This window comes from Delphinapterus leucas, chromosome X (genome assembly GCF_059928025.1).
Source record: "Delphinapterus leucas isolate spDelLeu-1000000601 "Yukka" chromosome X, BTC_Dleu_Yukka2, whole genome shotgun sequence".
Taxonomy (NCBI): domain Eukaryota; kingdom Metazoa; phylum Chordata; class Mammalia; order Artiodactyla; family Monodontidae; genus Delphinapterus; species Delphinapterus leucas.
The window spans coordinates 124,781,065-124,795,033 of record NC_143150.1 but is presented as its reverse complement, the minus strand read 5'-3'; the positions used below and the strand labels follow the sequence as shown (position 1 = coordinate 124,795,033).

Genomic DNA, 13,969 nt, shown 5'->3' with positions numbered 1-13,969 from the left:
CTGCCAAGGAACTTTTAAGCAACTCTACCTGAATTTCTGGCAGTTTGACACTAAACTTCTGTCTAGAAAGTAACGTTGTTATTACATACTACTTAAAGTTTCCAAGAAATTGTTTTTTTGCTTGTTTTAGAGACTGTTATTCTCGTGGACTGCCATTTCTAATGAGTCTAAAGCATGTTTTTGCATTACATTCATTTATTTCCCAAAACTAGTGTAACCTACTAATGATAAAAATAAACTCAAGGAGGCTTATGGAAAATTCAGGACAGATTCTAACCTGTAATTAAAGGAGCCGGAGATAAGATGATCTCTGACTTTCTGACATCAGACAGGACCTTCTGACAAAACACCATTATGTCACTGGGACACTCCCCAGCAGCCCTGCCAGCACCCCAGGTCTCTTAGAGTCCCACGCATCCTTCTTCCTGGTTTGCTTTACCGTCAGCCAGTGATGAGCAGCCCGGATCCCATGGGCTCCGGACTTCACTCAGCTGGTTGGTCCCATGGTCGGACTTCACTCAGAAAGCTGGTTCAGTGTACTGCTTCTCAGGATGCCCAGTATACCTTTAAACGTGGGATGTGTTTTCCCCTTGAAATTCTTCTATATAACAAAGTTAGCAATGTAAACTCTCAGAATGTGTGTGTGCATGCGCACTCTGATAATTCAATTAAGCTATTACTATTTTATTTTGATTTTTTTTTTTTTTTTTTGACTGCACTGCATGGCTTGTGGGATCTCAGTTCCCTGACCAGGGATTGAACCTGGGCCACAGCAGTGAGAGCCCAGGATCCTAACCACTAGGCCACCAGGCAGCTCCCTATTTTGAACTTTTATATTGCAGTTCACGAACATTTTTATTTTGTCAGGTTTGTCCCCTGCATAAAAGTAGTTACAAGTACATGAAACTGCATGCAAGCGCATTAAAAAGTACATCCAGGGGCTTCCCTGGTGGCGCAGCGGTTGAGAGTCTGCCTGCCGATGCAGGGGACACGGGTTTGTGCCCCGGTCCGGGAAGATCCCACATGCCGCGGAGCGGCTGGGCCCGTAGGCCATGGCCGCTGAGCCTGCGCGTCCGGAGCCTGTGCTCCGCAACGGGAGAGGCCGCAACAGTGAGAGGCCCAAGTACCAGAAAAAAAAAAAAAAAGTACATCCAAGTGCACAAAACTACAAGTAGAACAACTGTGTGGGTTCCTGCTGCGTGGTTTTAGTTTCATCGCACTGACCTCTTTAAGGGAAATTGAAGAGCTTTTACCTTCTTTTTTTAATCTTTTTTTGTTTGTTATTTTTTTTACTTTTCTTCTTTTACCTTCTTTCTTGAAGTCCAGTGTCTTTCATTCATTCAGCTGTGTATGAAGCACCCACCGTTCATTGATTGATTCCCCTTTGTTGCAAAAAGAATTAAGAAACTAAGACCTAGTAGCTGGCATGTACTGTGCTGGGGAAAAGGAAAGCGACTCAGAATGATCCATGGTCCTTAACCCTGAAGGACCCGTGGTGTATTCTAAGCCCCTTTGAACAATTTGGACAAATCATGATAGCAGAAGTTTGGGTAGTTTGGAAACCTGAGGACTCCAAATTTAGTGAACGGGCCAAAACTTCTGTCCTCCTGCATTCCAGTTGGATGTCATCCAAGTTGCCACTGTCACGCTTTCATTGCTACCATCCTTCTGGAGTCTAATTGAGGAAAAACCCCACAGCAGTGTTACACAGTAATAAACTGTAGTGACCAGTCTCTGTGCTCCTATCCCCGGGTCCCCTTCTGCGCCCCCTACCCCCAGCCTTGCTTGAGTGTGTGACTGTCACGACAGCCAGCATCTGCAGATCTTCTTCAGAGGACTGCCCTCAGACTGCTGGCGCCCATCCTGTCCATACCTGGAAAGTCACAGCCCCCGGGACAGCCCGAAACCAATGACTTACCTGTGATCCCAGAGGCTCCGTGGTGTAAGTTTCCCACCAGAGTCTCCCTCAGGACAGCCTGTAGCCACCCCTGCTGGGCTGACCTGAGCAGGTTCCTCTCCGGTCTGACCTGCTTCCCCCACTCCCTCACTGGCCTCTCCTGGGAGCAGTTCCTTATTGAAGTCCCTCATTTCAGGGACTGCTTTGGGGGAACGTGACCTAGGTCACAGGTACGTGCAGTGTTCAGGGAATGAGTATGTATGACAAATACTAAAAGAACCTCAACCGCTTCCTTCCTCAGTGTCCAAAGAAAGCTGCCTTTGCTTCTGCCCCTCAGCCCTTTCTGCCGGCACTGAAGGATTCTTGTCATTGGTCTGCTCTTCTAGGTGACCCAGAGGCCCAGCTCGCATAAGATGAGATGTCTTTTCCGAATTAGCTTCGTCCCAAAGGATCCAATTGACCTTTTAAGGCGAGATCCAGTTGCTTTCGAGTATCTGTATGTTCAGGTACGTGAGAACCAGGGCATGTTTCATATTAACATTGTGGGATGAATTAACTGTGGGGTTTTCCCCCCTGAATTCTTTCGTTTGGGATCTTCTCTCTCTTCGTCCCTCAGCCCAAGCTCAATGTATTATAAAAGAATTCCATGGTGCTTTTTTCTTATTGTAGTATAGTTGATTTACAATATCATGTTAGTTTCAGGTGTCCAGCACAGCAATTCAGTTATGTTATATATATATATATATATATATATATATATATATATATATATATATTCTTCAGATTCTCCTCCCCTATAGGTGATTACAAAATATTAACTGAGGTTCCATGGTGCTTTTTAAATTTTCACTTTTGATTTTGAAATAATTTCAGCCTTATGAAAAAGATGCAAGAGTAGTAAATGAGCTCTTTGATATCCTTTACCCAGATTCACCAGTTGTTACCATTTGACTACATTTCCCCTATCTTTAGTGTGTGCACACGTCCTCCCCTTCCCCCATCACACACGATTTTTTTCCTAAACCATATGAATGTCAGGTACAAAAACCATGCTCATTTACCCCGAAATATGTCAGTATATTTTCTAGTAATGAGAACATTTTCTAATATAATCATTATACAATTAACCAAATCGGGAAATTTAACACTGATCCATTTCCATTATTGGATCTACAGTCTGTGTCCAAATTTTGCCCATTGTCCCACAAAAGGTCCTTTATATCAGTTTTTTCTAGGATAGGATCCACTCCAGGATCTCATTTTGCATTTAGTTGGCATGTTACTTTAGCCTTCTTCAGTCTGGAGCATGCCTCAGCCTTTCTTTGACTTTCACAACCTTGACAGTTTTGCAGAGTGCTGATCAGTTATTTTGTAGAAACCTCTCGATTTGGGTTTCTCTGGGGTTTTCTCATGATCAGATTGAGGCTCTGCATTGGGGGCAGAAGAACAACATGAATGACTCCGTGCCCTCCTTAGTGCATCGTATCAGGAGCCATGTGATGTCATTTTGTCCCCTTCGTGGTAAGGTTCACACTGACTCTTGTCAACATTCATACTAATTGATGTTCTCCAGAAGTTACCACTTTTCCTTTTATAGTTAATAAGTAATTTGTGGAAAGTCACTTTGCAACTCTCATTATCCTTTTACCTGTTCATTTTAGTATTCGTTGATGATTCTTGCCCAAATATTATTGCGATGGTTGAAAATGATGATTTGTCTAATTCCATTATTTCTTCTTCAGTTATTTGTTGGCATTCTCCTGTAAGAAAGAGTTTTCCCTTCTTCTTTATTTATTTATTTTGTTTATTCATTTATTTGGTGCTTAGATTGTTCTGAAATACCGTGATATTCATTGTAATGGAATTATTCATTTCAAGGCAGTAAAACTTTAAGAAGATATATCTTTTGCAGACTGTCTATATCTGATTCTGGGATATAATTTTCAAAAAACAAGACTTCCAGAAATGAGACGCTTTGCTGTTTATCCCAAAGGGAATTTATCTGCTTGATATTTAGGCGATGTTCCTGTATTTCTCTATAACTGCTTCCCATTACTCTTACTTAAATTCCCAATATAATCACATCAAATAGTAAGAGCCCACTTACCTAATGCTTAAGCATCTACATTAGAATTACTCAGAGAGGTTGTAAACCTTAATGTAACCTTCCCCCACAAAGAAAGGAGAAAACACGAGAGTAAGGCCAAAAAAAATGCTCTCTTTGGCTGGGGGATATCTGTATAAGCCAAAGGTTGCTGGAGCCCTAAGTAAGAAATAAAAAGCAAAGAACGTAGGGAAAAGAAAAATAGAAGAAACATTTGTTAACTCTAGGTAGTTGATATGCTGGTATTTGTTTTACTATTCTCAGTATTTTCTTGTATATTTCAAAGCCTTTGTAATCTTTAAAAAGTTGGGTGTGAAAAGAAAACAGAAGATGGCAGAGAGATGTAGACAAGATAGATGTCAGAGATTAGGAAGAGTGACATAAATTAAATGGCAATAAGCCCTGGAGAACAGAAATTCAGTGGGAGGAGAAAGAAGCAGAACATACTAGAACATTCCAGCAGATGGGGGCACTCAGGGAAAGGCCTGTTAAATGTTCCCCACCTCAGTGGTCTTTGGAGGAGACTGTGGTATTTACAACTCAGAAGGATGATTAGTGTTTATGAAGATAACCTGGAGTCATCCGAAAGAGGCAAATCGTGCCCATATACCTTGTTTATCAAATAAAGAAATGTGCACTACACTTCACTCCATTTTCTACCCAGAACAATGAACTTAAATGTTAAACTTTTGGTTACCTGGGTTACAATATCCCCTGTTCCCCAGAGGCCAGGTAACCCAGACCTGACTGCACGGGACAGCTTGATTCTCAGCTGATCTATTACTGCATCTTCCCATATTCCTTCTGAGAACCAACCCGGGGCTCTGCCACGGCAACTCATGTCACGTGCTATGTTTTTAGCTTGTTAGTTGCAAATAAGTAGTTACAGGTGCCGATCAGCGTGTGGCTGTAGAGCGCGAGATGCATTCAGTTGTCATTCTCTATAATTATATACTCATCCCATTAACAAGATGATGCTTTAAAGCCATTTACTTGGCTTCTGTTTGCAACATCACAATTCCGTTGCATTTCTAAAAGAAGAGCCCGGTTGCGTTTGTCTTGGGGAGGAGAGACCTTTTAAGTAGCCCAGGAGTAGTGCTAAGCACTTAAGGTGTTTGCTCAAATCTAATGCGGTTCATGGAAATCTTTCTTATTCAAAAGACACATCTTTTCTACCTGTGGGACTGTCCTGAGAACAGGAAAACCTGTCCAGGGCTCTTGCCCTGGGACTAGCTGAAGACCAAAGACATTTCTGCTTTCCCCGCTTGGGTGTTGCACAGGTGGTGGATTAGCTATCCCTTCAAGGAGTAGCCAGCACTGGGGGAGGAAGGGGGGAGCCATGTTACGGTGGGCGATAGCGGCCAAAATTAACCTACCATCATCTCATATATCCTCCACTGAGAATAGGAAATGAAAATTTCTTGGACTCAGACCCTCTGTCTCAAAATGCCTTGTATCACAGAACGTGCAGTAGGTCTAAAATTACATATCTGTGTAGCATATGTCAGTGGGCCTGCGAATGGTGCTGTGTCCGAGTGTTGATTTTAAGGTACTAAAAAGATGCGATAAAATTAGCCTGGAGAACAAGAGAGGAAACAGAAACAATGTCTATCACGTTACACAGACAAAAATCAATTCCACCTAGTGGGCTCTTAATGAGGGCAGTGGCCATTGACAAGCCATGACAATGACCACAGAGGTTTCGATAGTGATAATGTATAAGAATCTCCTAGCCATTAATGGACCATGAAGTATTTTACAGATTTCAGCATATATAATAACAGTAAACCCTAATAATCCAGACTGTTCTATTTCATAATTATAATAAGCTATGCTGACATTTAGCTGTCCTCTGTCTGTTAAAACAACGATGGTTAAACCAATTGGTAAACAGGATGATAAGGCTACAAAATGTTTTCAAACACTTTAGCAGTACTGGTTTCCTTTTTAATATCTCACATATTCATTATAAATGAATTTTTGTAGGTCTAAAGCGGAGTCTGTCGAGACCTCTGTTTAGCAAAACAATGACCGCCATTTGTGCGTATAAGTATATTTTAAATAATGTACTTGAGAGTAATAAATGCATAATTTGTACCAAAAATATATATAAGTCAGACATCAGAGTAGTTCTCCGAGATCAGTCTGAACTAATTATATAATGTAATTAAGTGACTAATCACCTTGACAAAAGAATCCACTCAGAAGTCTGGTTAAATACAGGGTATAACAGGGTGGGAAAAAACAACGGCAGTCACAACTCTGAGGACAAGTGATAGTGATGAGTCACCTTTATAAAGCACATTCCATTTTATGAAACATCCTTGCAGGTATGCTAGCAATCTTGAGAGTTAGCTGTTGTTAGCCCATTTTTTTTTTCAGATAAGAAAACTGAGACTCAAGAGAGATGAAGTGCCACATCCAAAGTCATTTGATTGGTAGTTGACAGAGCCTAGGATCCAACTTGGAGCTTTTGTCTCTAAATTCTACGCTAAAATCCTGTTTCAAATCTGTCATGCAATAGCAGTCCTAGAAGAAAGTGATCTGTCACAATGGTTTATCGAAAAACTGGTTCTTCGAGTGCGTGTTATGGCCTGGCACTTTGCCAAGAGACTTGCCCACCCTCATCCCTCACGAGACTATAAAATGACCCTATCTGGACCCTCAAACCCCCGGTACCCCATTGTGGACAACCCTGGGCTCTTGGAAATAACTGGTAAACCCAAGACTAGCAAAACAAAATGGCAGCTTCCCTCAGAGCCACCCTGTCTCCTGCCTCTAATCAGACCCACTTCCAACAGGAGTACAGTGCAATCCAGAGAGATGTAGGATTTTAAGGAAAAACGAAGGTGGAAAACCATGTGAAGGACGGAGGGAAGGGAATGTGGCTTCACTCTTGGGGCTGAGGGATGGGCTGAGAGGCAGGCACCCAGAGCAGGCAGGTAGGGTCCCAGGGGGACGTATCCGAAGGGCAAATACTGTATGCAGAAACCGTATGGGGCACATGTTCCCATTTAGTAGAATCAATACATGAAGTGGTCGTAAAGGTACTTATCTCAGGAAGGAGCCAAACAAATCCTGATACGGTTTTTATTTGAAATCTTTTGAGGACAAGGCAAAGAATAAAGAAGGGAGAAAGAGGCTAAATGTATTTTCTAGCCCAAGAACCGAGTTTCCAATAACAAAAATAAATAAACACACATGCAGAATATACTTAAGCAGCACCGTGCTTCCCATCACCATTCGGCTCAGTGTTTGCTCCGTGCAGGAGTGAGAATGGCGCCCTCAGACCCTTCACTTGTGGTCCTGGAGGGCTTGACACGTTACAGTACCCTCTCAGCCCCTCTTCAATCTGACGCTCACCCCAAACCCTGTGAGGTAGGTGTCACCCTTTTACATGTGAACAAACTAAAGCCGAGAGACTCCCTCAAAGTCTCAGTGGGGGCAGTCACCACTGGAACGGACTGACGATTTCAAGAGCCACCCTCCACTGAGTGTGCCAAGGCGCTGTGGCAAAGCGTGCATCTCACCTCATCCTCACCACCCTCTCCACTCCGGCCAAGTCGTTGGTATGAATCCCCATTGCACAGATGAGTAAACTGAGGCTGCAAGAGCGAAGTAAACTGCTTGAAGTTTATGCACAGAGGTAGCCATTGGTAAAGCCAGGACCCCGAGGCAGGTGTAGGTCCAGAGCTGCTGCTCTCCATCACCTTGCTCATTCTACCTCCCCGAAACCACTCTGGATGATAGCAAGAGGGTGACATTGATGATGACAGCTCTAAACATGTATGAGTGCTTCCAATTTACCAGATGGAATTCTGAGGGCTTGTTAACTCACTTAATCCTTGTCACAACCCTGCGAATGGGAAGTATTATCCCCAACTTAAAGAAGAGGAAACGGAGGCACAGAACAATTAAGGGCCTTGCCCAAGGTCACACGGTGAAAGTAGGGAAAGAGGATTCTTTCCTCTTAAAGTGGAAAAAGAGAATTGGAACCCAGGATTCCAGTCCCGGCAGCCTAGCTACAGAAGCCACATCATGCTACTAGGGCTTCACGTGTTCAGTCGTGGCACCTGTGTTTGGAAATTCCATTCCTAAATTTCTCATTATTTTTACAAGAAGCTAAATATTTAAATAGCAGCTCGCTCGTGATGATGTTGAATGTGTGTTCTCTGTGTTTGCGCGTGCACCTAAATACTGACTCGGTTCCAAGCAGCGGTGAAAATGTTTCCACATTTAGCCCCTTGCCTTGGAAGTGAAGGTGGGACAGTGGGGAAACGCCTGTCACCTGTCCCTCTAAGGCAACGCAATGCATCCTTTGACAAGCTGCGCCCTCTGCTGGTCTCTTTTCAGAGTTGTAACGACGTCGTTCAGGAGCGGTTTGGGCCGGAGCTGAAATATGACATCGCCCTGCGGCTGGCGGCGTTGCAAATGTACATCGCAACCGTGACCACCAAGCAGACGCAGAAAATCTCCCTCAAGTACATTGAGTAAGTGTTGACTCTCGGAGCCATTTCGGAGACAAAGATGTTGCCTCCTTAATGCCCAAGGGTATTTTTGATGTGTATGTCTATTTCCAAAATTGATGTTGTTTGTGGCAAAGCATGTGTTAACCAGAGGCAAAATATATGAATACTCTGTTCATGTTCGGTGGAAGACACCATTTCTTACCTAGTCCACCTTTAGAGAATTGTGGTTAAATTGAGGGTCACATTTAAAATGAAGCATACATTTTTAAATTCCTAAATGAACTTGGTTCTAAAGCAAGCTTTGGTCTCAGCACTCTTCAGACATTAAGCTGTTTGATTCCCAAAACCTCCCTATGAAGTCAGTAGGAGTGTAGCTCCGTTTGACAGATGAGCAAGCCGAGGCACAGATGGTTAAATAACTTGCCTGAGTCACACTGGCTCTTAACTAGAGGGGGTAGGATTCGAACACAGGCGGTGGGACTCCACATCGCGCTATAGGTTGTGTGATCATTTGAAGACCTGTATTTAGAAAATGGTGTGCATAACCAGAGATTACTTTTAGATGATCAAAATGCAGTATACAAAGTAATTCTTTGAGTCCTAATCAGGAAGGATGGTAGTTGTAATAAAGAACTGCGACAGCGTGGGAAAGGATGCCACACAAACTTTGTTTCATGAATCAAATGCTGTTTGGAAAATAAATGCCTTCTCTTGCTTCTCTTACAACAGCAGTATACTACCTCTTTAGCCAGAAAAGATCCCCTCTTCTTAGAAAAAAGCAGTTTATGTTGCCTTCAGTTGATGAGCTTATATAAGAGTCATCCTTTAAAAGAGAACCCTCTGTCTCCCAGTCTGTATGCTTCCTGTTGGAAGGTGATCCAACAGCCTAAAGCAGCCACCATTTTCTTAATCCTGGCAGCTGTAATGCTAAGAAAAAAGAAATACTCATGTTTCAAAGTTTATGGTGGGGCTGAAGCCTCATCTCCACGTAACACTACAGGCCTTAGCGTCTGCTCTGTCTCCACCTCCAAGTGTCATATGGCTGATTAAAACTCCACATCCCAGAGAAGCTTCCCGTGGGCTGCCTGTAAAGCCTTTCTGGGTTCCCCAGCACCAGGTCGTCCCCCACGGAGTGAAATGGTTTCTTCTCAATGGGCTTGCGAGCCTGCGTTTGGGAAGATGAGAGCTCCAGGTTGCTGACCCCCAGTGCCCCTGATCTTGCCACTCTCCGTTCTCCTGTCACTGCCTAGGGACAGATCCTTGTGTGCAGTTTGAGAACCCCAGGCCTTCCAATCTCAGTGCACTCCTTTTTGCAGATGGTTTGTCTCTTTCTCTCTTGCCACACATGCCAGGACTAGAGCCCGAGAGAGATGTGGCTCACAAAGAGGTCTCGCGCTTGAGTGGATCCATTCACACCCTCATCCATTCCCCTTTCTGAGGATCTTAGGAACAGATGAAACTGGATCCCACTTGAAAAGGTGGCCTGCACAACTTGAGATGATTTTCAGACAACCGAAATGCATTTCTGTTCCTACTTTCTGTACCCACATTTTACCAGGTTGAGCGTGGTACAATCAAAAACTTCCAGAGATAACTAGCTTGCCTAAGAATCTTGCAGAGTCTATGATGATTAATTAATGTTCTCATTAATTCATTCATTCACCCAACAAACGTTCATTGAGCATTTTATGTGATACAGTAATTCCCCTACATACAAACGAGTTCCGTTCCGAGAGCGCATTGCTAAGTCCAGTTTGTTCCTAAGTCCAACAAAGTTAGGCTAGGTACCCAACTAACACAATCGGCTATATAATACTGTATTATAATAGGCTTATAATACTTTTCACGCAAACAATACATAAAAAACAAACAAACACAAAAGTAAAGAAAACATTTTTAATCTTAGAGTACAGTACCTTGAAAAGTACAGCAGTCCAGTACAACAGCTGGCATACTTTTGCGGCTGGCATCTAGTGAACAGGCAAGAAGAGTTAGTGACTGCAGGAGGGAGAGGAGGTGGGAGATGGTAGACCTGGAGGATCGTCAGCAGTAGGACACGGAGGGCCAGCTGCCATTTCACTCACGCCTGACGTTGATGCAAACGCATGTTCGCATCTTTGAAAGTTTGCAACTTGAAGGTTCCTATGTAGGGGACTTACTGTCTGTATACCAAGAGAAAAGAAAATATTGTAAATTATAATCTTAACCTTTGAAGAATTTGTGATCTGATTATAAGGACAAGACATAGAATGAAAAGTAATGATGTAAAATAATGATACAAGTAGAATTACAGGGTACCCCATAAGGAGTGCCAAATGATGGGTAAAAATGGTAAGTACAAGTTGAGGAGAAGGAGAAGGAAGAAAGCAGTGATCACAAAGAAACACCATCTTAACTAGTGAAAAGGGTGTGAATGGTCAAGTGGGGGAAAGCTGTCTTCCTACCCTTCTTTAGAGAGGATCTGGAGCCGGAGAAATAACCAGAACCTTCTCAAAAGTCTTCACATAATTTAGAAGATTCTGGTTGGGCACATGACCAATCAGGATAAATTTCCTAGAATTCAAAATATGGAACCTTCCTAGGATAGGGTTGTAGTCACTGTTGGGAACATGGGCTCTTGGCAAGAATATACTAACCCAGGCCCATTTGTTGGTTTTTTTCCTTGTATATCCACACCTATGAGTGATGTTTGCATCTCTCTGTCAGTACCAGACATACTTAAGGGTCCTGAACCCTACCGTGACTCCATACCAGCAACCCCCTCCCCTCCTCAGCAAGAAATGTTGACGGAAGGAGTTAGATAGATACTATCTGGGTGGGAGAAAAGAGAATTGTGTGTTTCTGGAGAACACCATTGATGAGGGAGATGGGGAGGAAAGAATAGTTTGGGAACATGAAGGAGTTACATTCATCCTTCTAAGAGAAGACAGAAAGACAGAGCATGGGCAGACAGGGAGAGGTGACAATGGGAATAAACAAAGGGATGGAGAGAAATTGGTGTTGGAAGTACAAACTCAGATATGTGAATGAACTCTAAGAGACTCAGAGGTGGGTTGGATAAAGTGTCTGTTCAATTTCCATAGCCTTCTCTCTGGAGAGTGAAGAATATATTTCTTTTAAAATGCAAACATATGGATTAATGATCAAATAGTATGTTTCCTGAATATAAATTAAAAGTTGCTTCCGTAATTGGGGACTTGTCTCCATTCCCTGCCTTACCAAGAGTTCATTTGTTCCAACAAACATCAGAGTGCCATTTTGTCTTAGATATCTAATCATCACAAGAATGTGAAATTAAAGATATGCTCTTTATTGCAGAAAAGAATGGGGATTAGAGACTTTTCTTCCCTCTGCTGTGCTGCAAAGCATGAAAGAGAAGAACATAAAGAAAGCACTTTCACACCTTGTCAAAGCAAATCAAAACTTGGTACCACCCGGTAAAAAGGTATCACATTTGCATCTTAATAGAAAATGGATTTTAAAAAGTGAGGCTTGCATACATTTTTTTAAATGTTTAAAATTAGCCCGTGAATAAAATACTTAGCACCAGATTTGCAGAGGATGTAACACTATATAACCTTCTTTTTTTAAACTATTAACATGTTTCTAAGACTAAATGAAAGATAAGTATTCTAATGGAGGCCTATTTATTCCTTGTAAGCTACAGACTCCTTATTGTACGGATTGTGTGTGCGTTCACGTGTGCATGTAGGAGAACTTTGCAAAGCCTCTGAGACCTTGGGATTAGGGGATAGAATTGCAAAATATTTTCATATTTTCATCATATTTTTGCTTACCACTCAGACCAGCTTAAGTGCACAGCAGCCAGTAAGGGTTCCTGCAGACTAGATGCCACATGAATTAAACCAAGGTTTGTCTACCTTGGCTCTATTGACATTGGGGACCAGATCATTCTTCGTTGGAGAAGAAGGGCTGTCCTGTGCATTGTGTGATGTTTAGCAGCGTCGCTGTCCTCTACCCATGAGATGTCAGTAGCGCCCACCCCCTCAATCGTGACAAACAAAAATGTCTCTGGATTTTGCCAAAATCACCCCCAACTGACAACCACTGAATTAACTCTTACTTTTAGAAGATAAACTTAGTTCTGTCATTCACCATCATTAGTGTTAAAATCTCCTTTTTTTTAATCAAGTAAAAGAGATACAAAGGACATTTTAAAATATACTGTTGGTCAGAATAGAGAGTTACGTTTATTGGTAATAAAAGCACAGGGTTTCAGGAACCAGAAAGAGAAGGAGCCTTAAAATCCAGGACCTATAAAATTGGAGGCAGTCTGACAACCCAAGAACAGTTTCTCAGTGATATCAGCCATAGAAACGTGTGTGACTCTAATACAAATCATTTGTGTGGCTAGTTCTTTGGTCTTTTAGTATCTGGTTTTAAGTCCTTTTTACTGGCTAACACATACTTATTTCTGCTCCCTCCTCACCCCCAATGACTTTTTTAAACGTGTGATCAACTTTGACACACTATCAGCCACCTTTGACTTACTTCCCAGTTTCTGTAAGCATTCAGCTTATGGAAATATAGCAGGATGTCATGGGTCAAGATGTTCTAAGTATCAGTTCTGACTTGCCCAAAGCTACTTTCTTTTAATTGACTTGGTGTGATTTTCTTCCAAGCCTGGCCCACTGGTTTTGTAATAATTGGGATAACTGCTCTAAGATCAGTCTATCTATCACTGTCCTTCTATAACGGTCATTTTTTTTCTAGTTAAGAGTGAGTGGTTTGATTTCAAATCAATTTGCAAAGTGCTTTGGATTTTTGAAAGAAGTCGGCTGGATGATTGGTTCTAAACTACAATTATATAAAGGATAGCACATTGAGGTACGGTTGACAAATGAGTTGGCAAGTTATCTGCAATTGAAAACAGAGTTTTACAGTCCTTGCTACTTGATGTTCTACACCTCGTTGGAAAATTTCACCTCTAACAAACTTTCCTGGCACATTTGGTATGAAATGTGGACTTTTTTTCTTTCTTTCATTTTTTTTAATTAAAAAATGTTTTTTGAAGTATAGTCGATTTAAAGTGTTTCAGGTGTACAGCAAAGTGATTCAGTTATACATCCGTATGTGCGTGTGTGTGTGTGTATATATGTATGTATTCTTTTTCAGGTTCTTTTCCTATGGTTTACTATAAGACATTGAGTACAGTTCCCTGTGCTATACAGTAGGACCTTGTTGTTTATCTATTTCGTGTCTAGTAGTTTTGTATCATGTTTTAGATTGAAACGTGGACTTTTTTCAATCAGGTACTTTTTTAGGATATGGGAATCTGCATTTTTAAGTCTTTATAAAGATCAATTTTACCTGGATAAAATTTCATTTGTCAGTCATTCATGAAACTCAATAGATTCTTAGAATTGAATCAATGGATTCTTGGAATTGAATTCTTAGAGTCATTTCTTGGAATTGACCTAGATAGTGAGTTCAAACATTTCCACAATGATTGGTGCTCAGAAAGTTTACTTTCCCTGA

At 41.8% G+C, this 13,969-nt stretch overlaps 1 protein-coding gene across 1 annotated transcript in view; it reads left to right on the top strand.

Annotated features, from left to right (window-relative positions):
• FRMPD4 (FERM and PDZ domain containing 4) overlaps positions 1-13,969 on the top strand; it is a 98,157-nt gene that overhangs the window by 70,127 nt on the left and 14,061 nt on the right. Inside the window, exons 7-9 of the mRNA XM_022559803.2 lie at positions 2,284-2,403; positions 8,355-8,491; positions 11,789-11,915. Coding sequence (XP_022415511.2) covers positions 2,284-2,403; positions 8,355-8,491; positions 11,789-11,915 — 384 coding nt within the window. The remainder of the gene's footprint in view (positions 1-2,283; positions 2,404-8,354; positions 8,492-11,788; positions 11,916-13,969) is intronic.